Raw genomic sequence first — 19,683 nt, 5'->3', positions numbered from 1 at the left:
AAAAGTCTCCTTTAGTTTACAAACAGTTCAGAAAGATAGAAGAATAAGGACTAATTTCTCAGTGTGTCCTTGATCTGATTGAGTTTTGTATTGCTCCAAAGAAAACCAGCTTGAAGTGTTTGGTGTTGTAGCTTGGCCATTTTAATTCCAAATTTGCAGGCAGCCTGTAAAGGAGTGTTTTCTTTAATTTTTATTTATTATTTTCTCCCAAAGCCTTTATCCTTTCAGAACACTACACCTGTACTCACTTTTTCTTCCAAAGATAATAGTATTCTGGCATCTTTCCAGTATCTAAAATAGAAGTCTCCCTGAGAACCTGCTGCACAGGCTGATAAAATACAATCTTATTTTACCTTCTCACCTTTCAGATGCTGTCCCACACACTCTGTGTGCCTCTTAGTGATGGCTAGAGTGAGAGACGCTGGGTAGCACTTTGCTAATTGGTAAGTCCAGCTAATTTGGACAGAAAAGGGTATTTGTCAAGGTGTGGATCTGAAGGAGCCATGGAAAAGACTATTTATAAATAGAGGAGAACAATTTAATGACCAGTCAGCCTGTGTCTCCTCATGTCTACACTGAGTGTGCTTTGAGCAGTGTCGTCCTGTCCTGTGTGACCTTATGGAATGCTTGGGGAAGGTCACTGTGACATCCCTTCCCCTAAAGGGTGAAATGTCACAGCTGCCTTGGTGGTTGAAGCCAGGAAGTGCTTTAGAAGATTCCTTAGTCCTTTTGCTCAAATTCCTCCTCTGGAGATGACTTTGCTTTTATGACCTGCCCTTTCTGTGCCTCTACCTGAAAGGTGTGCTCAGAAGCTGGAATTTCCATAGCGTTTAAGCCCCTTGTGTCCTTTGCTTTCCTGCGTCTCTCCCGGCCTCCAGCGTGGAGCAGGTAGGGCTGGAGCAGGGTCTCCCTGGGGAGCCACGGGGACCAGCGGGGCCAGCTGCTCAGGTGAGGGACAGCTTGATGGGGAGGTGGCAGCCTGGAGGTAGAAGAGAAGGAGGAGAACGTGTGGGTAGGCACTGGAAGAGGAGGGAAAGGGGAAGGAGTGGGGGGACACGCTAGAAATGAAGGTGGGTGACAGAGAGGGGTGCAACGAGGGCCGAGGAGCCCTGACTGGGGGAGCGAGCCCAGGCAGGTCGGTGGCAGGGGAAGTGGGTCGGGGCAAGGCGGGGATGGAGGCGTGCGGAGAGCAGGCGGTGTTTAGGAGGGGAAGTGGGCAGGTGGCCGGGCAGGGTTAGGCAGGTGTGTGTTCCCGAGGAAGTGGGCGCGGGGCCGGAGGAGGGTCAGCGGGCGGGGAAGCGGGCAGGGGCTGCGAGGGGCTGCCCCGGGGGCGGGAGGCGGCCCCAGGCGGGCCGTGGGGCTGCCCAGGGGCCGCGGTTCCCGGCAGGGCAGCGAGGGGCGGGCGGCAGCGGGGACGATAAAGGGCCGGGCGGCGGCCGGCGCGGGCAGAGCGGAGCGGCTGCGGCGGCGGCAGAAATGGGGATGCTCAGCCTGCCCGGCTTTCTGTCCTGCGGCAAGAAGAAGGTGAGGCGGCGGGGGGAGGCTGGCCGGACGCACCCGGGCAGGTGCGAGAGGGTGTAACAAGTGTGGGTGCACCTGAGCTGGTGGGTTCTGGACGTGCCCAGGTAGAGGGCACTCGGCAAGCAGGGCGCAGGCAGGTTGGCAGCTGAGGGCAGGTATGAAGTTGTTTGGGCAGGCGAGATCCAAACAGGTAGAGATCCAAACAGGGATGAGCACCTGGGCATGTGTGAAAGGCACTAGGACAGGTGATTTTTAAAGCAGGCATACAGGTGTGTGCTGATGTGAACATCTGAACAGGATGGGGGCATCTGGGCGTGTGCAGGGGCAGAATGGGGGAGTCTCCTGGAGCTGCCCCCAGGAGCTGACAGCACAAAGGACTACAGCAGGAGTAAGGCAAAACCGTCTGTGGAGGTGTTTGGACTCTCTGGTGGGACCCTCTCTCACAGGTCTGTGCTGTCCTGCCAGCGAGCAGCTGGATTGGCAGCCCAGCTGGCTATGCCCACCCTTTGCGGCTGCCCAGCCATGTCAAGGTGCGTATCCGGACAGAGAATATGAGGGATGACTATGAGGATGTGATTGTCTTTCTTGCCTTGTGGGTGACCACAAGCCTTCCCTCTTCTCTTCCAAGGACTTCAATTTGACAAATGAAAAAGATGCCCCTGACAGCGATGAGAACTCGGAGCGTGGCAACTGGTCTAGCAAAAGCGATTACCTGCTGTCCATGGTGGGCTATGCCGTGGGCCTGGGCAACGTCTGGCGCTTTCCCTACCTCACCTACCAGAACGGAGGAGGTACCTGTGCTGAATGGCAGGGTCGGGTGGGCACACCTTGCTATCCCCAGGAGAGAGGAGGGCAAGCTGCAAGGGCCAGCTCTGAGGCTGGGCATGTTCTGTCAAAGCTGAATGTGAGCATCACCCTGGGAGCTGGGATAGACCCCACTCATGGGAGAGTAAGAGGCTTTTTGGGTACCAACTGAGAAGGGAAATAGTATTTAGTTTGAGTTTAGTATTTAGTATTTAGTTTGAGTTGCAAATTTTCTACCTGAGAATTCCATCTTCTTCTGAATTACTCATAAGCAATGTGTACCTTTTTGTCATGTGCCAAAATCCTCTACTTGTGTAAATAGCTATTCTCCATCCCCAGTGCTTACCTCCTGGTGGGTTTGTTATATACCATACCTGGTATGTTTATAGAGAACAACTGAATCCCCTCTGCACCTTGGTTTTTCCATGCAAACAATCTAAGCTGGAATCATTATCCCAGCTCAATAATTACCCAGATCAGACACTTGGGAAGTGTGAGACAGAGAGAGCGTCTCTACCTGCTTACACAATGAGCTAGTGGCAAAGCCAAGCAGAGGCACTGGCTTCATTGGCCTGTAGTCCAGAGCTTTATCTACTTGCCAGGCTACCACTGGTAGTTAGAGTGTGTAAATAGTAACTGCAGAAAACTTACCTATATGTTCCTATTTGCCCTAACAGTCTTTGAAGTCAAATTCTGGACTGTAAAGGCAGCACAGCTCACACAGCTGCACATGGAACATAAGCAGGCATTTTCAATACAGAATTTTTATTGGCTTGAGATTGGCTGGTTTGCATTACTTACAGTTTTGTTGAAGAAAATTGCAAAAACAGAGTAAGTTGTGATGTTGGCCCTTGGACTAGATCTTTTCCTTTATCTGCTGCAGCAGAGACTTTGCATTTAAAGCATAATCGTGCTGCTGCTTGCATCCTTTTCTGTGCCCCTTGCCCATGATTGATAAAGGCAACTGTTACATACTTGTTTCGAAACACAGGAGTAATCCAGTTAATTCTCTGGGACAATTTGCTTCCTGAAATTGCATCAGGTATTTGCAGTTCCTTGCAGAACTGGGTCCTTGATTGCTTTAAATTCACTGAGAGTGATGAGGACAGATTCCTGCAGGGATATCGTGTTGTGTTTATGAAACCTGTGCTCTCGCTTTCCCTGTCTTCTGTGCACACACAAAGAAGTGCCAGTCCCTTTCACAGAACAGGGTGCTCACTGATATCAGGTTAGCATGCACTATTAAATGGGCTTGAACAAGAGCCATCCTGAGATGTTTGACACAGGACTCGGCCAACCATAGAAAATAATCTTCATGCTTTGATGTCCAGTAGCTGCTTAACAGGGCAGTTGCAAAACACAGCTAAGTACACACAGGAATGGTTCTGTTCCTCTAAGTTAAAAGCTGGAAGATTAAATAGAAAGTGGAGAAAGCCGGTGGTGCCCACAGCTGAGCGCTGTTCCTGCTTGTATTAGAGCACATCTTCAATAAGTTTTTCAAGTTTTTGGAAAATTAATTTACTTTCTATAAGAAGCCATTCTTTTTAAATCAGCAGTTCTGACAGTCTGTGTCTCTTCATTGCAGGTACTATCTAGTCTTATAGAAAATAGGACTTAGAAACAAATCTCTCTATTTTGAAAAAAAGCCCCTGCAGTGGGGTATTTGAGCAGGGGGGGAAAGGGGAGTATAAAATGTGATAAAACCGTGGTAAATGCTGAAAGATGCCTTGCTTTCTCTGTGTGATTGTGCTTTTCACCTTCTTCTCTCAGGTGCTTTTCTAATACCCTACACTCTAATGTTGGCATTGGCCGGCTTGCCCTTATTTTTCATGGAATGTTCCCTGGGACAGTTTGCCAGTCTAGGGCCAGTTTCCATCTGGAGAATACTGCCATTGTTTCAAGGTAGGTTTTATTATGTTTCCTGAAATCTTTTTTATTCCAGTAATAAATGGTTGTGAATTAATGATTTCTTCATGAAGTTACTGATTCTGAGACACCAACATCCGTGTAGCAGCTATTCCCAGTGTTACAGGGTCAGTGTTATGTTTCCAGGTATATACTTCCTCATTGTTCAGTTAATAAACAGACGTTGAGTAAAGATTTCCCCAAAAAGGTTATTGGTTATGAAAGGTTTTATCAATGATTCTTCCAGTGTTAAGCAGCGCATCAGCCTCACTCCAGCTGCCCAGGCAGAATGAAATATCCCTGTTCTGCTGTGTGAGGGAAAACCTCAGTAAAACAACCAGTGTACCTTGTGCAACAGATTGAAAAGAAATTTTACAAGCTGATTTTATTGCTGTTTCTTTATGCTTCACATCCAGTGTAGCTTGCAAGGCAATTGTGTTAGATGGATTAATTCTGTATTTGGCTGCCAGTGTGGGCACAGGCACACAGGTCTGGGTGCTCTGTGCTGTAGTGTGCACAATCATCCAGCAGCTGCCTTGGGAGTCATCTGCTGGTGTGATAAAATAGCCTAGACTCTGGCTTTGTAAAGTGAGGTGCCTCTCGAGATAAGAGAAATTGTATGCTGTAGTGGTAGCTTGTGTCCGGGAGGGTTTGTATTTCATAGGGAGATTTGTTTGGAAACAATCAACCATGTGCTTTACTCACACCTGTCCATCCCAGTCCTGTACCACGGGTGTTAAGGACTATGCAATGGTTTTGTTTGTCTTAATCTACCAGAGGAGTTAACGTAGGAACAAGGAAGTTTCTTTCTGATGCAACAAGAAATTCGCTTGTCACCTACAGAAACTGGTTGCCCCAACGTTTTCTCTTTTTGCCAGTCTCTGTTCTGCAGCACAAGACACTTTCATGAAAGCAGGTTGTTTATCTTTAAAGTTTTTAAACACTGTGTATTTCTTATGTGTCTGTGAAGACAGAAACTTAAACATCATTTCTAAGATGATTGATACAGTTTGCCAGACTTTCCCAAATTCACAGAACAAAACTCATTTTAACAAGGGGGAGAACAGTAATACTGGCAAGATTTACTGTAGTTTAAAGCATTCATTACCATGGAATCTTTAAAAAGGCTTGGGCAGTCCTAGTACAGTTTGTTTTATTTTACTAAGTTTCCCTTTGAATGGGGAGAGAACAAAATACTGAATTTCTCCTTTAGACTTTGCAAATAGTCCAATTTTTCTACGACCCTGATTCAAACTCTTATTTCAAAATCATGTTTGAGAGGGTCAGTTTGGATCATATCATGGGTTTAAAATTTCACTGTTTGTTTGCTGTTAAAAAATATTTTAAACCAAACAAAAACCAACTTCAACTTCCTCCCAAGTAGCCTTCTTTTAAAAGTCAAGTGAAGGCTATTTGTTTTGGTGGGGGGTTTTTTTCAACCAGAGTTTGGGGTGGTTAAGACATTGTGTTTTAGTAATGTTAATAACAATGTCTCAACAATGTTAATAACAATGTCTTAACAATGTTAATGTCTTAACATCTTCTTTCCTAGGAGTGGGCATCACAATGGTCATGATCTCAACATTTGTGACTATCTACTACAACGTTATCATTGCTTATTCACTCTACTACTTATTTGCCTCATTTCAAAAAGTGCTGCCATGGTCAGACTGCTTTTCCTGGGCAGATGAATTCTGCAGCAAGACACGAATAGGTACCTTACTTACCGGATTTTAATATTATAGTTTTTGGCAATTGGACTGTTTTCTGGGTGAAAGGATAGGAGCAAGACAGCTACCCGTGGCTTCAAAAGTCTTTCCTGGAGTTTTGCATCTGAACACAGAGGAGTGATGCTTATCCATTTTCCTGCCACCAGTTCTGGGTGCTTGGGAAATCCACAGAGTAGTGGGCTTGAAATCACCTCGTTGGATCCTTTTTTTCTCCTTTAAAATGTCAACTTTTCCCCTAGTACATACAATCCCTGGAAATACTGCATTCCCATTCCATCAGGCTTCACGGCAAAAAAAAATATCTTCCTTCCATGAGACAAACCACTGCAGTAATTTTATCGAGGTTTTTTTCATTGCCCCTTGCCTTCCCTGTGGCTATGGTAATCCTGAGCACCGCTGAGGCACTGGTTTCACACTTCATTAACTCTTTAGAACGGATCTCCACACTATTGTTCTTGTGTTTGGCAGCAGCTGTAGGGACAAACACTTGTTATCTCACCAGTATCAGACCAGTTTAAGGCAAAAGGTGAATTTGGTGAGATAATTAGCAGTTAGCAGCTGGAAATGTCCTACCTGGTAACCAGTGATTATTAAAATAACAAGGACAAGATCAGGATGGATTACATTGTTTACAGCATTAATGTAAATATATCTCAATCATATATCTGAAAATCTCTTCTAAGATGTCTTATGTAACAAAAAGTTAATGATTATTTATTGGCAAAACAAAAAATATTTCAGCACGTGATTTGTAAGTTTTGGGAGAGCACAAAACTGAACTGAAGAAGCTGTCTTGAAATAGGCTTCAACAAGAATTTCCAGATGATAAAGTGCTTTTTATTGTATGTTCTGGCAAAAAATTCCCAACCCCAGTTTCCATTCCTTCAACCCTGCTCCAAGGAAAATATTTAAAGCACTCTAATAAGCCCTCTGCCACAATAAGATGAATACCAGGTACCAGATGTGTCACCTTGGTTTGGGACAAAAGTTTTCATGGAGTAACCAAGGCTACAATTTCAACTATGCTCAGTTCTGATTTTTGTAAGTATTCTTGAGGATAAGTAAAACGTGCTGAGCACACCAGATTCTGGGTGGTTTGATTTACAGTCAAGTAGAGAAGTCACAGCTGCAAGTGACATTTCAGGTTTGTTTCTAAATATTGTTAGCAGGCAAACTGAAGCTGTTATTGCTTAGGAAACACATTTGCTCTATTGGGCTGATTTTTTATTTTTTTTTTAATGACAGTCATCCCAGTGTTATTGATTCCTTTTTCTTGATTTCAGTAAGCGACTGCAATGCAACCTTGCATGGGGAAATCATTCATGCAAACTACACATTCATCACCAGCAACAATCTCACATGTTTAAATGGCACCATAAACTACAAACCAGTGCAATTTCCCAGTGAGCAATACTGGAAGTAAGTAAATACTTTAAAGAAATTACTAAAAATAGTTTTTTATGCATTGTGGTTTTGGATGTTCCTTTTATTTTTGTCTTGCAGTCCATAAAAATATCTAGTCAAGGGACACAGACATGCAAATCACTAGAGAGGGGACTTAAAATTTAATTGATAAAGTTGGCCTTTATAAGAGAAATTATATATAGAAAGAGAAGCAAGTGAGTCAACCTTTAACCAACTGAAAAAACCCCTCCAATTTAATGAAATCCTCTTCTCTGGAGTCCCGGTAGGCACCACTTGGCATCTTTTATTGTAGTATAGAATATTTTTTTTTTTTCCCTCAGGAGTTACTGTGTAAAATATATTCACCTTATTCTGAATGTGGGCCTGTTGTGAAATTGCTGTTTCTTTATAGCTCCATGTTCTCAATTTGCCTCATGTTCTCTGGGTTGCTGGAAACTGATCCTTATGGGCTCTTCTCTTCCTGTCAGAATTTCATGATAAACACAGAATATCTTAGGTAGGCCTTACTTGAGATGTATGGAGAGAGGAGAACTGGTAGGCTTCAAAAAGAAGTGAAAAATGCAGTTAAATATACAATTTCTCAATGCCGATCACACAATTCTAACTGCACACTCTTGGAAGAGGCTGCAGAGCCTCATCATAGCTGCACACACCAGCTCACTTTGTCCTGAGAAGTAGCTGAAGAGGAGGGGTGTGTGTGTTTGTGCTGCTCACCCCTCCTCACAGGAGCATCGTGTGCTTTCAGCAAAGTGACCCTGCAGCGCTCGAGTGGGCTGGACGAGACCGGCAGGATCGTGTGGTACCTGGCACTCTGCCTCCTCCTCTCCTGGATTATTGTTGCAGCTGCCCTGTTTAAAGGAATAAAATCTTCTGGAAAGGTATGTTATGAAGAGCAAGGAGATGACTTTTGGCCTGGTTCTGCTCTTCCAATGTCAGTTGGACCCAGGGAGGTTTAGCACAAGGCAGGATGCAGTCCTAACACACCCCTCTGCTGGGCTCAGCATTTTGCTTTCCTCCTCCTCCTCGGCTTCATAACTTACATAAAATATGAGTAAGGTGCTGATTACACAGCCATTATTTAACACCTGGGCCTCAACTCCATCAGGCTGCCCTGTATTTTGGGATCTTGCTGTCATGCCGGTGATTCCAGGTGAGTTTTAGCAGTTGCCTGGGCTGCGTGATGGAAGCGTGCATGTGATGGCACACATGGGCACACGCCCTGGGAACACCCGGTGATTATTTTGCACTTCCAGTCTGGTTGAGATGTTTGGACAATACAGGTCAGGTCTTGTGAGCAGATGTGTGTGTGCAGGTTCCTGCCAGATTGTGAAATGTTGTTTGTTCCCAAGAGCTGAAATGATTTTTAGGGACAGGTACATAGATGCTTGTTTTCAAAATCTGTCTCTGCTGAGCTCCCATTTCCACAAGCTGCAGCATGGTTGTCTGGAGTTTTTCTTGGGCTAGCTTGACTTCAGGCAGGCTGAATTTCATCCTTCCTCACCTGAGACCTTTTTCTTGGTTTTGTTCCTTCCTCCTTATACTCTTTTCTCACCTTCATGTTGCATCTCCATCATTTACTTCTTCAGCCTCAGTTGCCTTTGTTCTTTTGTTCACCTTTTCTGCACAGACTTCCCCCCCCCCCCGCCTTTTCCTTCTGTCATTGTGCCTTTCTTTGGTTCCTTGCTGCCTGCTTTCCTCTGCTCAGTGTGATGTCTCCTTTTTTGCTTTCTATTTGGAGATTTCTGCCCTTGTTTCAGTGCTTTGGGGTGGAGTATGTGTGCTTTCCCAGCCTCAGTTATTTGGTTGCATGGCTCCTCTTAATCTCATGTTCTTTGGGTTCCTGGCAGTTGGCTCTTTTCTGTTGTCACTTCTGGCACAAAGATAATCCTCTTTGGAGAGTAAGGTGGGACTAGGAAGGATCTAGCTGGGCAGGAACAAGGCAGATGAAAAGCAGAGAGAATTGTCCATTCTAGGCAAGCGTGAAGGAGGTCTTCAGAAATGTCAGACTCGCACCACATGATGGTGTAATGCTCTGGCTTGGTGGAACCAGTAGTACTGGGTCAATTATCTGTCTTCGTAACACTGAAACTAAGACTCAGGAAACCAGAGTATTGTTGAATATAGCCTGTGTGACAATAAGTCTCCTGCTGGCCTTGGTCCCATTGTGCTACAACACAACAACAACAGAATAGATCTGCGTCTGAGAGAATCTGAAAGTCCTTGTTCCTGTAAAGAAAGCTTCCAGAGCAGTGACTTTTGTTTGAATTTTTAGGTTTTTTTTTCTTTTTCTTTTTTTTTTTTTTGGGGGGGGAGTGGGAGAAGTGGTGTGGGGAATAGCAGGGAGCTCCTCAGGAGATAATTCCACCCCAGTCACCCAGTTTTTCCTGGCTTTCAGATTGCACTTGCTAGAAGTATTACCTAGCAAGAGACGTCTGGGGTAGTTGAGTCCAGACCTTGCTACAGCAGTAAATCATGTTAGAAAAATGCATTTCTGAAACTGGTCAAGTGCTATCTGAAATGTGGATATGTGGCTTGGGCCTTCTGCTTCTGCTGGAATGCAGCTCCAGAACCAGCTAAGCCAGATGGTTTGGTGGCTGGCATGTGTTCACTTCCCTCGTTGCCTGTTTTCCTTTTGTACCAGACCTTAGTCTAAAGCCTGTCCAGTCTTTCTGTATGGAGATCTGTGGATCCCCTCAGGCCTAATGTGTGTCCCTGCCCATCCTTCTGCAGGTTGTCTACTTTACTGCACTCTTCCCATATGTCATCCTGCTCATCTTGTTGGTGCGAGGTGCCACCCTGGAAGGTGCTTTGGATGGCATCGAATACTACATTGGGAGCCAGTCCAACATCACCAAGCTGATGGAGGCAGAGGTGAGAGGTAGCATCAGCCCCAGAAATGTGTCACACTTCCCTGGTTATGTGGGCTTGCTTCTTTTTTATCCAGTCATGTGCTTTAGCTCCTACCCTGTATTTTGTATCAGCAGCTGGTTGTGTAAGAAGTCCCAGCCCCCTTTCCAGCTACTCTCAAACCGAAAGACACTCACCTTCTTCTTCCCCACCCCGCCACACTGGTGATAACTGTGCTATTGCCTCTAAACAGTTCTTGGGGGTCATGCTGGAGCTTCATCTTAGCAAGACCTGCTGAGAAAGTTCTTGCTGATAATTTTAAGGGACTTTATCTTACGGGATCCCTGAGTTTGAAATTCAGGCCACGCCTTGCCTGGGAAATCACCTTGGGTGATTAGGTGGACCAGGAAGGGCACCACGTGCAAAGAAAGCCGGGACTTTTTTGTTCTTGCTTATGCCAATATTATTGCAGCTTTATCAAAAGCAAGCATATCAAAGTGATATTTATTTGTGGTACTTATGTGAGTACTTGGCAATAGCTGAGGGTCTACATCAGAAGTGGTTTGTCTGGGTCATGGTGTGTCTGGGTCACATAAGTGGGAGGGTACAGGGAAGCTCTCACTCCTGCAGCCAGTCCTGGTTGTCCTTATTTGTTGGCTCTGTTCCAAGATTCATATCTCGACAACCCACCTATGTGAACAAATTGAATCTCTTCTTCAGGGTTAGCCCAATAAGATTTAAGTATTTGGCAACATGCTTGGGACGTGACCTTTGGAGATCATAGAGATAGTGTTTGTGATTGAGACTGCAAAATCACCAGTGTGCTATATTCTATCCTCCCTAAAATTCATATGAAATAGGATTAGATATACAGACTGAACGAAAAAAAAATACCCTTAAGCTTCAAGAGAGGACGTGTTTAAAATGTTTATGAATGAATGAATGAAAATGTTATGATATTACATGTTTAAATGTTTATGGTAAGTACTATAAGTAATAAAATAATTCTCGTATTCTTTCTTTCTGTAGGTTTGGAAAGATGCAGCCACCCAGATATTTTACTCACTGTCTGTAGCATGGGGTGGGCTTGTTGCTTTGTCTTCATACAACAGGTTCCACAACAACTGCTACTCAGATGCCATAATAGTTTGTGTGACCAACTGTGTCACCAGCATATTTGCTGGGTTTGCAATATTCTCCATCCTGGGACATATGGCATTTGTGTCTGAGAGACCCGTCTCAGAGGTCGTGGACTCAGGTAGGCTCATGGTCACACTGCTGGTACTGGGGCTTGCTTTGGCCAAGGCATGACAATAACCTCCTTCTTTCCACTACTTTCCAGGGTTTGAGCTGGCCTTCGTAGCCTACCCAGAGGCTCTCTCCAAGTTACCAGTTTCTCCTCTGTGGTCCTTTTTGTTTTTCTTCATGCTCCTGCTCTTGGGCCTTGACTCCCAGTTTGCCACCATAGGTGAGTGGGGTTTTAAGTGACACGTGGCTTTTCAAATGACCATTATCTTTCTTAATTGTGCTGCTCAAACTCCCTACTTCTTCCTTTGCAGAAACACTTACAACCACCATTCAAGATATATCTCCCAGAGTGATGAGAAAATTAAGACTGCCTGTAACCCTAGGTCTGTGTGCACTGCTCTTTTTACTTGGGCTTATCTGTGTTACTCAGGTAAGAAATTCAGTTTTTTTGGTAGTTGAGTTTAGTTATGCTGCAAGGGATGAACTCTAATCAAAATACCCTTTCCCATTGTTCCTGTCTTTGTGGATCAGTCTCAGAGACCCTTGAATTTTGTCATTGTTTCTGGATGCAAGTAAGAAATTCTCAGGGAAAGCTTGAGGAACCTAAGGTTTTCTGTGATTATTGAACAGAGAGATGGTTTTAAATAGAAGGCCTTTACAAGTATTAGCCTGATTTATCTTTCCTCAGTTCAGGAATTTGTGTAATCACAAGTACATGCATACAACATGTCCGTGGCACAGTGGGTACTGCTAATAAATGCTGATGGGATCTTTTTGTTCAGAACTCACTACCAAACAGGACAGGAATTGAGGAATGGCCTATTCATGTAATAAAAACCCATTGACTCCTGAGCATCTGTAGATTGCATGGTTACTTCTCCTGTGTTTGTGTATATATATAAATAGACATACAGAAAAGGAATTTTAAGTATACTGTGTAAAGTTTCTTGAGGCAATTGCTTTTAAGAATATAAAGGTTCACTGCAATTACTCCATCTAGAAATGCAGATTTATGTGTGTAATTGGACTGAGAATGTGAAGGAGGTGATTGTGGCAAGAAGTGAGTTGTATGGTCAGGCAAAGTACATAAGTTATGAAATAGGGTAGTGGGGAATTTCCAAGGGACTTAGTACACGAGAGTGTGAAATGGCTCAGAAATTGATTCCTACTCTGATCCTGCTATTGCAAGCATGCTGGTGTTTAAAGCTGTGGTATGTGGGATGTTTAACCCCATAAAGAAGCTGTGTATGTAGGAGGATAGACTTCCCAGAACTGGTAACTGGTATAGATATTGCTGTAGCTTAGTATAAAAACTTCAGCACCAGCTTTATTCCTGTAAGCTCCAAATTAAAATCTTGCTCTCAGCTGTTTGTATATGCTCTGCATATACATAGATATTGGTTTTAGCATCTGTAGTACTTTGTTACACATGCTTTTCAACTTTACATAGAGGGATTTAAAGAAAATAATATTCACAAATCTGTGAGACCCGGAGAACTGTGAACTTAAAAACTAAGAGTTGTGATTAGTTAAATTGTCTTCAACAAAGGCATCTTATTTTATTTGCATAAATATGTTACTACTCAATTTTTAACCTCTAATGTTTGTTTTGCAGGCAGGAATTTACTGGGTTAACCTAATAGATCACTTCTGTGCTGGATGGGGAATCCTTATTTCAGCTGTCCTGGAGATAATAGGCATTGTCTACATTTATGGTAAGTTATTTGCATTGAAAATATATAATTAAACTAAGCAACCCCCGGAACAGTGCATATCATAGTCACAGCATGGTTTTGGGATAGAAAGGACTTGAAAGATCACCCTGTTCCTACTCCCTGCCATGGTCAGGGACACCTTTCACTAGACCAGGTTTCTCAAAGCCCCATCCAGCCTGGCCTTAAGCAGTGCCAGGGATATTAAATACTAAAAACTGCAATAGAGAATTTATAAATTAACCATCTGGATAGTAATACAATTAAAAAAACCCTGTAATAATTAATGCAGAACTGGATAAACTGTCCTTGATCATTGCCTTTTTTTGATCACTTTTGAGTAACCCCAGCTGCAAGAGAGGTACCTGCTTTACAGTAAGTCCCATGATTTTGTTCCAACAGGAGGAAACAGGTTCATTGAAGACATTGAAATGATGATTGGAAAGAAGAGCCGTTTTTTCTGGCTGTGGTGGAGAATATGCTGGTTTTTCATCACTCCTGTGCTGTTAATGGTGCGTGCACATGACAGGATGGAGTTAGTGTGACAGAACTTAGTAACTCAGTATTGAAGAGGTTTCTGTGTGACAATTCAGGGCTGACTGCCCAGGCTCTGTGTATAAAGATGGGGCATAGCTGTGCCAGTGAAGTGAACTATGGGCTGTCTCTGCTTTCTGATACATTCCCTCCTCCTTCGATCCTCTCCAGGAGAGGCTGGAGCTTGAGATCAGTTACTGCTGAGCTGGGTCTACACTCCCAAGGACTAACACAGAGCAGCTAGATTCTCTGCCTTGGCAGCTGGATTATCTTAATTTTAGACTGAGATTGGTTTGAAAGCCTCTTGAAGGAAATCCCATTTTTGGGTCAGATGTTCTGCTGTCTGAGACCTTTTAATGTCCTGTTGTATGTCTGGTTTTTGTTACTCCTGTACTTCCGATTATGAGTGTAGATTGCTGTATTATGTTACTATGACAGAATTTATTAACATCCCCAGTCCAGGAGCAGTGGCAAGTCACTCTGGACAGCACATTACCTGTAATCTGTCCAGACTATAATTTAGAAAATGCTGCTTAAAATGATCCAATTTCTGAAGCAGTATTTTCCAATTTATTATCTTAGATTCTTTCCCGTATTCCTGTAAATAATGGAACACAGGAATACATAAAACATATAGAGAAAGGTACCAGGCTCAGCCAGCAACATATGTATTATCCAGCATAAGATTTTAATAGAACCCAGAGATCAAGTTATATTTAAACACAGATATACTCAGTGCACCTCAGGGTCATTTTTCAGTCCTGCCCCTCAGTCTTGCTGTTTGGTGATGACTGACACCAAAGCCTGCACAACTGTTCTCACACTCAGAAAGCAAGATGAAACTGTGCAGAACTTGTAGACAGCCCTTCTTTTTATTAAACCAACTTGGAAGCAGTGCAAATTCAATGTTGCTGGAAACTTGCTTTTCTCTCTTATTGTTTTTACCATTTTTTCTAGGCTATTTTGATCTGGTCTTTGGTCACATTTTCAAGTCCCACTTATGGCTCAGTGTTATACCCAACCTGGGGAACTGCTGTTGGCTGGTGCATGATCATCTTCTGTGTCATCTGGATTCCCATTGTTGCTATTGTAAAGATATCTAAAGCTGAAGGAAACCTTGTTCAGGTAAGGGCAAAAAAACCCGCTGTCATAGCCTCAAATCTTAATTTCTTTGATATTATTAAGACCATCTGTGCTTTCTTCTCCAACACATATACTACTTTGATGTGTTTTTCAACTGGAGTTTTGGACCAAAATATTATCTCTGGTAGTTGCTTCAAAGGTGCATCTACCCTATCATGTTTTGATAAGAAAATAAAGTCTAATTCTCTGGGAGTGCACACACACCACTCAAGAGAGATTTTTCATCAGTTCTGTTGCTATTCCAGCTTTAAATTCTCTGAAGAATTTCTATTGCTTTCTATCCCCATATAATTTTCAGGAATTTTGCCTCCCATTCCTCACAGAAGCAAGTGATAGATCTGAGATATTCTGCTCTTGGCGAGCTTTCCCAAACTGTTCTGTTACTCACAGCTTTCCCTGTTCTTTGACTTCAGTGTCCAGAACCCACTGACTGCAAAGATATTTGGAATGATTTTAAACAACTTTGGTGATTAGTTGAGTTGCAGTGCATATCTAGAGCTGTAATTTTACTGAGTTTTAAAAGTAGCCTGGACTAAAGTATGACACAAAATGCCTCTTGGTTTTGCTTTCCAGCGCCTTGTCAGCTGCTGCCGGCCTGCAGCAAACTGGGGCCCCTACCTGGAATGTCACCGAGGGGAACGGTACGGCCACATTGTGGATCCCAAGAAGAAAAAGGAGCATGAGATTCCCACTGTGTCTGCCTTTGTATACAAGCAACAATGAGACAGCTATTTGGATGACTGTTTTTTAGCATATATGTGGGTTTTGTCTTTTAATATTGGAAAGGGACTAGGCAAAAACAAAAGGAAAAAAAAAAAGGCAAATCAACACCCCTGCCCTTTAAAATCCAGCTGCCAAATGAAAGAGAGTCATATTTATTTTTAGTGCTTTAGTCTTTGGGGAGGAACACATCAATTAGGCACTGAGATCTCACCAGATATGTGAGAGGTTGAGAGGGCAGGATAATACATTGCAGGCTCCCCAGGCTGCTGGACTGGGCGTGCTTAACGCCATCCAACTGGTATCCAGCTGGACTGCAGATACAGGTGTGGAGGAGAGTAAAGACATTCTTGTGCTCCCCAGCTGGAGCCCAAAGGTGCTGTGTGTGTGTGTGTGTGTGCCCTGAGGTGCAGCTGCTGCCTTCTGCTGTGCTCTGCCACCCTGGGGGTGTGCAGTCAGCAGAGGGGAATGAGTGTGCTGCTGCCTGGCACTGGAACTCAGGGAACATGAGCAATTCTTCTCTGTCTACGGCTTGCTCAGTGTGGTGAGAGGCTGCTCAGGATTTGATGTTGAGTATGCTGTGTGTGTGTGTGTGTTGTCTAAACAAATATAAATATTGAGTGGCAAAAAATTGCCATCACAGGAAATAAGGCTTAAGCATGGTGAAAAGCAGGCTGCTTTCTATTTCTCATTATTCCCCTTGGGATCCCTAAAGAGCTATCTTCTCTGTCATGCCCCATGCTCAGTCTTTAATTCAAAAACCTCATGTTTGCATATTCTGTCATTAAGCTCTGCAGAATGAAAGAGCAATCAATGAATTCTGGTTTGTCTGCTCTCCTACTGTCATCAATGCTTTACCTATCAGGTTGTTTTCTGATTCTTTTACTCAGATTTGGGTTTTCCCTTCCAAAGGAGACCCCAAGTGCTTTTTTTCAAAGATCCAAACAGTGTTACGGTACGGCCAAAAGAAGCAGAACTTTACTTAAAGTGAAGGTTATAACTACCTTGTAGTGCTGTTTATTCCAAAATTTGCTGAAATCTTGAGATTAATGAAAAGTTATGAAGTTTGTAACGCAGCTGGGAACACGAACTTGATCATCTACATAGGCAGGAGGGGGTTGGGTGAAGAGAAACTGACTTCACTTGTAATACAAGTGAATCCTGATAAAGGGGGGAAAAAAGACTATGGAGAGAATGAATATATTTGGTGTGCTGAGGAGCATCTCACTGTGATACTGGTTCCTTGGGAACAATGAAGCAAGGTGTTCAGCTGTCACTTCCTCTCAGGGCTTTGTCACTTTTTCTGGACATGAAGGAGTGTGGATAGTGGCTTTCTTGCCCAAGCTGCATATCTTGGTTTATGTTTTATACTGGTTTTTTTTTTTTTTTTTTTTTTTGGTGACAAATCAATACTTTATGGCAAACAAAATGTGATTTTTTTTCCCTGTTTTTAATGATTTTGGAACTGGCAAATAAAATGTGATTTTCTGTTTTTAATGGGTTTGGACCTGGAAACTTTCAGTTTTGTGTGTGGAGTTAGTGACTACAAATGCTTTTATGATCCTAGGCCTTTGAGAACTTGAACTGGAAAGATTCAACCTCCAGGAAGTCTTGTCTTAGAAAGTGCAATAGTCTTGTTTTGGAGTGGGCTCAGAAAGTACAGAAAGTAATTAAACGGGGATTTATAAAAAGGACTGTGGGACTGGAGCCAGTACTAGAAGCTGGTGAAAAGGACCCTTTTCCTGCTCTCCAGCTGCTCTAGGACCATGGTCTAGCCAGCAAAGAGTTCTGTCAGCACTGGAGAGGCTGGGAGCTGGAGGGTGCTCCATCCACTGGAGCTGACAGCAGTTCTCACCTGGGAAGGGATAGACTCGGGGAAGGAGAGGCAAGGTGCAGCAAGCACCAATGATGGCAGATCCCCTGGAAGGATAATTGTTTTCCACCAGTGTTAATAGAAGAAAGATAAAGGAAGATAATTCTCTTTAAAAGATGAATTGTGGAGTTTTCAAGGAAGCAGAGAGCTCATGTTCACCACCACCACCACCTAAACTGGATGTCCCTGCAAGGCAGCTTGTGGCCACACATATATGTTAGTAAAATACTAGCAGCATGAAGACAGAATTTCCCCAGGTGTTATTTGGCCAGAATGATTAAAATCAAGCAAATGGACACCAGGAATTTTCGTCCTTAGTTTTACTTTGCTGAGTATTGTTGAAGTACTTCAAATGCAGAAGAGGAAGCTCCAGGTAAGACCCCAAAGAAGCAAACACATGTCATATGCCCAGGACAGACTGGAAAGGCAGACAGCAGTGTGGGAAGGAATAACAGAGTGGTGTAAGATGCAGCTGTTGATCAGAGAAAGGAGAATGCTTAGGGGAAAATCTAGAAATAGGTAGATTACAGTGAATTATAAACAGTTGTTTGACAAAGACTAAAACAATGAATCTGCCATATTCCACCTGTTCAGATAGAGCTACAGGGCTGTGAAATGACATCAAAATAAGGCAAAAAGGCTGCAGTGAGAGACTGCTGAGACATTAACCAGACTCTGGAAATGGTGACCTGGGAAAAACTACTGTGAGGGTGAGTCACTGGAGGGTCTGAGGCTGGGCAGCCCTGAGTGCACTGCTTCTTCTGTGGTCATGGAAAAGACTATTTGGGCTTGAGGTTTCCATGAAAATCAGTTTGGAAGGACTGTTTTGAAAAATTTCATCTAGGAAACTAGATAGCAATCAGAAACAAAATTAAATTCAGGGTTGTTTTCTCAACAAAACCCTTAAAAATGTTCCCATCCCCTGAGCATTTCTGTATAGATCAAAATGTTTCTGGCAAGCATTGGCCAGCCTGTTTCCTTTACGTGGTGACACAAAAGCCTGGATGCTAGCATGGAGCTATGGGGCAGGAAGCATCCAACCTTGTTTCCATCACCTGCCTTCTAATTGACCACACTGGTGAGGGAACCCTGAAACCCAGACTCTGTGGGTCACAGTAGAACCCCCCCTGCTCTGAGCTGCCAGAAAGTCACTTTGTTGTCATCAAATGAGACCTGTCTGCTTGTACTGGGATGACCTGGGATGATGCTCCAGCCATTAAGATGTTGTGAAACTGTACACTCAAATTTGGAGATGCAGAGTTTGATTAAATCTGGGATTTACAAAATAAAATCAAAAGGAATGGGAGTGAAGGGGGATAAGGCACAAGCAAGAAGGGCTCTCAGTTAACTGGGAACTAGCAGGGTTGGACTTTCCAGCTCCTATCTTGGAGTTTCAGCAGGGCTAACTTCAATAAAAGAACAAAAAGGCAGAGGCATTGGTGGAGAAGCACCTCCATCTGCTTAAAAAGCTGTGCACTGGAGCTCTGAAATGCTACCACATATGTGCTGGGATCTGCACTTTCACCAGCCACAGCATTTTGAGGATGTGGGCTGGCCAGTGGCATTGTCTCACTGAGGGAGGTTTGATAGAGGCTCCTACTGCACCCAAACCCTTACAGAACTGGCTAGTGCTATACTTTGTCTACTAGATGTACTTTTCCAACTTCAAAGCTTATACTTTTATGAAATATGAATTAGTGTGTGTTCATTTGCTCCTTCATTTCATCTTCCTGAGAGCTACTGATGGTGCTTAAAATGTGCCTCCTCCGTGTGTGTGCTGGATTTTTACCAGTATAGATGAAAGAAGCAAACCAACCTCGTTCTCTGTGCTTTCTGTAACTATGGACTGCAGTCATCCAGAGCCCAGTTCCCTGCCTGGTGCAAGAGTGTGCAAAAGGCTGCAGGAGCAGGGGTTGCTCTGCTCTTGCTGAATCTCAGTGCTGCCTCACAGTATTCCTGTTCTCCTGGCAATAGGAATATTTTTCCTTTGTTTGATTTTAGTTTTATAAAGAACCTACAAACTATTTTCTTCTTTTGGGTCTAGACACTGTCTTCAGCGTAGAGAATTGAGAAATTGCTACACTTAAACTCTGTTGCAGAAACATGGTCATATCGATTCCAGTTACCAATAGCAGCATTACTTAATAGCTTGAGTCCGGGCACAGACTTTGGAGCTGGTTGCAACAGCAGCCACCTTTTCATCCTGGAAGTGATGAATGGC

General features: G+C 43.6%; 1 protein-coding gene across 2 annotated transcripts; it reads left to right on the top strand.

The window, feature by feature from the left end:
• The first annotated feature begins 1,433 nt into the window (after positions 1-1,433).
• Positions 1,434-17,053, top strand: SLC6A14 (solute carrier family 6 member 14). 2 transcript variants are annotated; one of them, XM_058847836.1, is made up of 15 exons: positions 1,434-1,524; positions 1,968-2,051; positions 2,150-2,312; positions 4,096-4,227; positions 5,783-5,944; positions 7,244-7,379; positions 8,131-8,263; positions 10,116-10,256; positions 11,262-11,490; positions 11,575-11,700; positions 11,792-11,910; positions 13,096-13,195; positions 13,595-13,704; positions 14,684-14,851; positions 15,443-17,053. In XM_058847836.1, the coding sequence occupies exons 1-15, from the start codon at positions 1,477-1,479 to the stop codon at positions 15,590-15,592; spliced, it is 2,001 nt and encodes a 666-aa protein (XP_058703819.1). In that variant the 5' UTR covers positions 1,434-1,476; the 3' UTR covers positions 15,593-17,053. The 2 variants fall into 2 exon arrangements, with proteins under 2 accessions (XP_058703819.1, XP_058703820.1); XM_058847837.1 differs by lacking the exon at positions 1,968-2,051 and having other exon boundaries at positions 1,443-1,524.
• The last annotated feature ends 2,630 nt before the right edge of the window (positions 17,054-19,683 follow it).

This window comes from Poecile atricapillus, chromosome 12 (assembly GCF_030490865.1).
Source record: "Poecile atricapillus isolate bPoeAtr1 chromosome 12, bPoeAtr1.hap1, whole genome shotgun sequence".
NCBI lineage: Eukaryota > Metazoa > Chordata > Aves > Passeriformes > Paridae > Poecile > Poecile atricapillus.
Note: the sequence above shows the minus strand (reverse complement) of the source record. Positions and strands in the feature narration are given on the sequence as shown.

What these genes read in the sequence shown, in the direction of transcription:
- SLC6A14 (XM_058847836.1), top strand. Translation starts at nt 1,477, where the DNA reads ATGGGGATGCTCAGCCTGCCCGGCTTTCTGTCCTGCGGCAAGAAGAAG. An exon ending in GAATAAAATCTTCTGGAAAG is followed by an intron (nt 8,264 to 10,115) that starts GTATGTTATGAA and finishes ATCCTTCTGCAG; the next exon opens with GTTGTCTACTTTACTGCACT. An exon ending in CTGAAGGAAACCTTGTTCAG is followed by an intron (nt 14,852 to 15,442) that starts GTAAGGGCAAAA and finishes TTTGCTTTCCAG; the next exon opens with CGCCTTGTCAGCTGCTGCCG.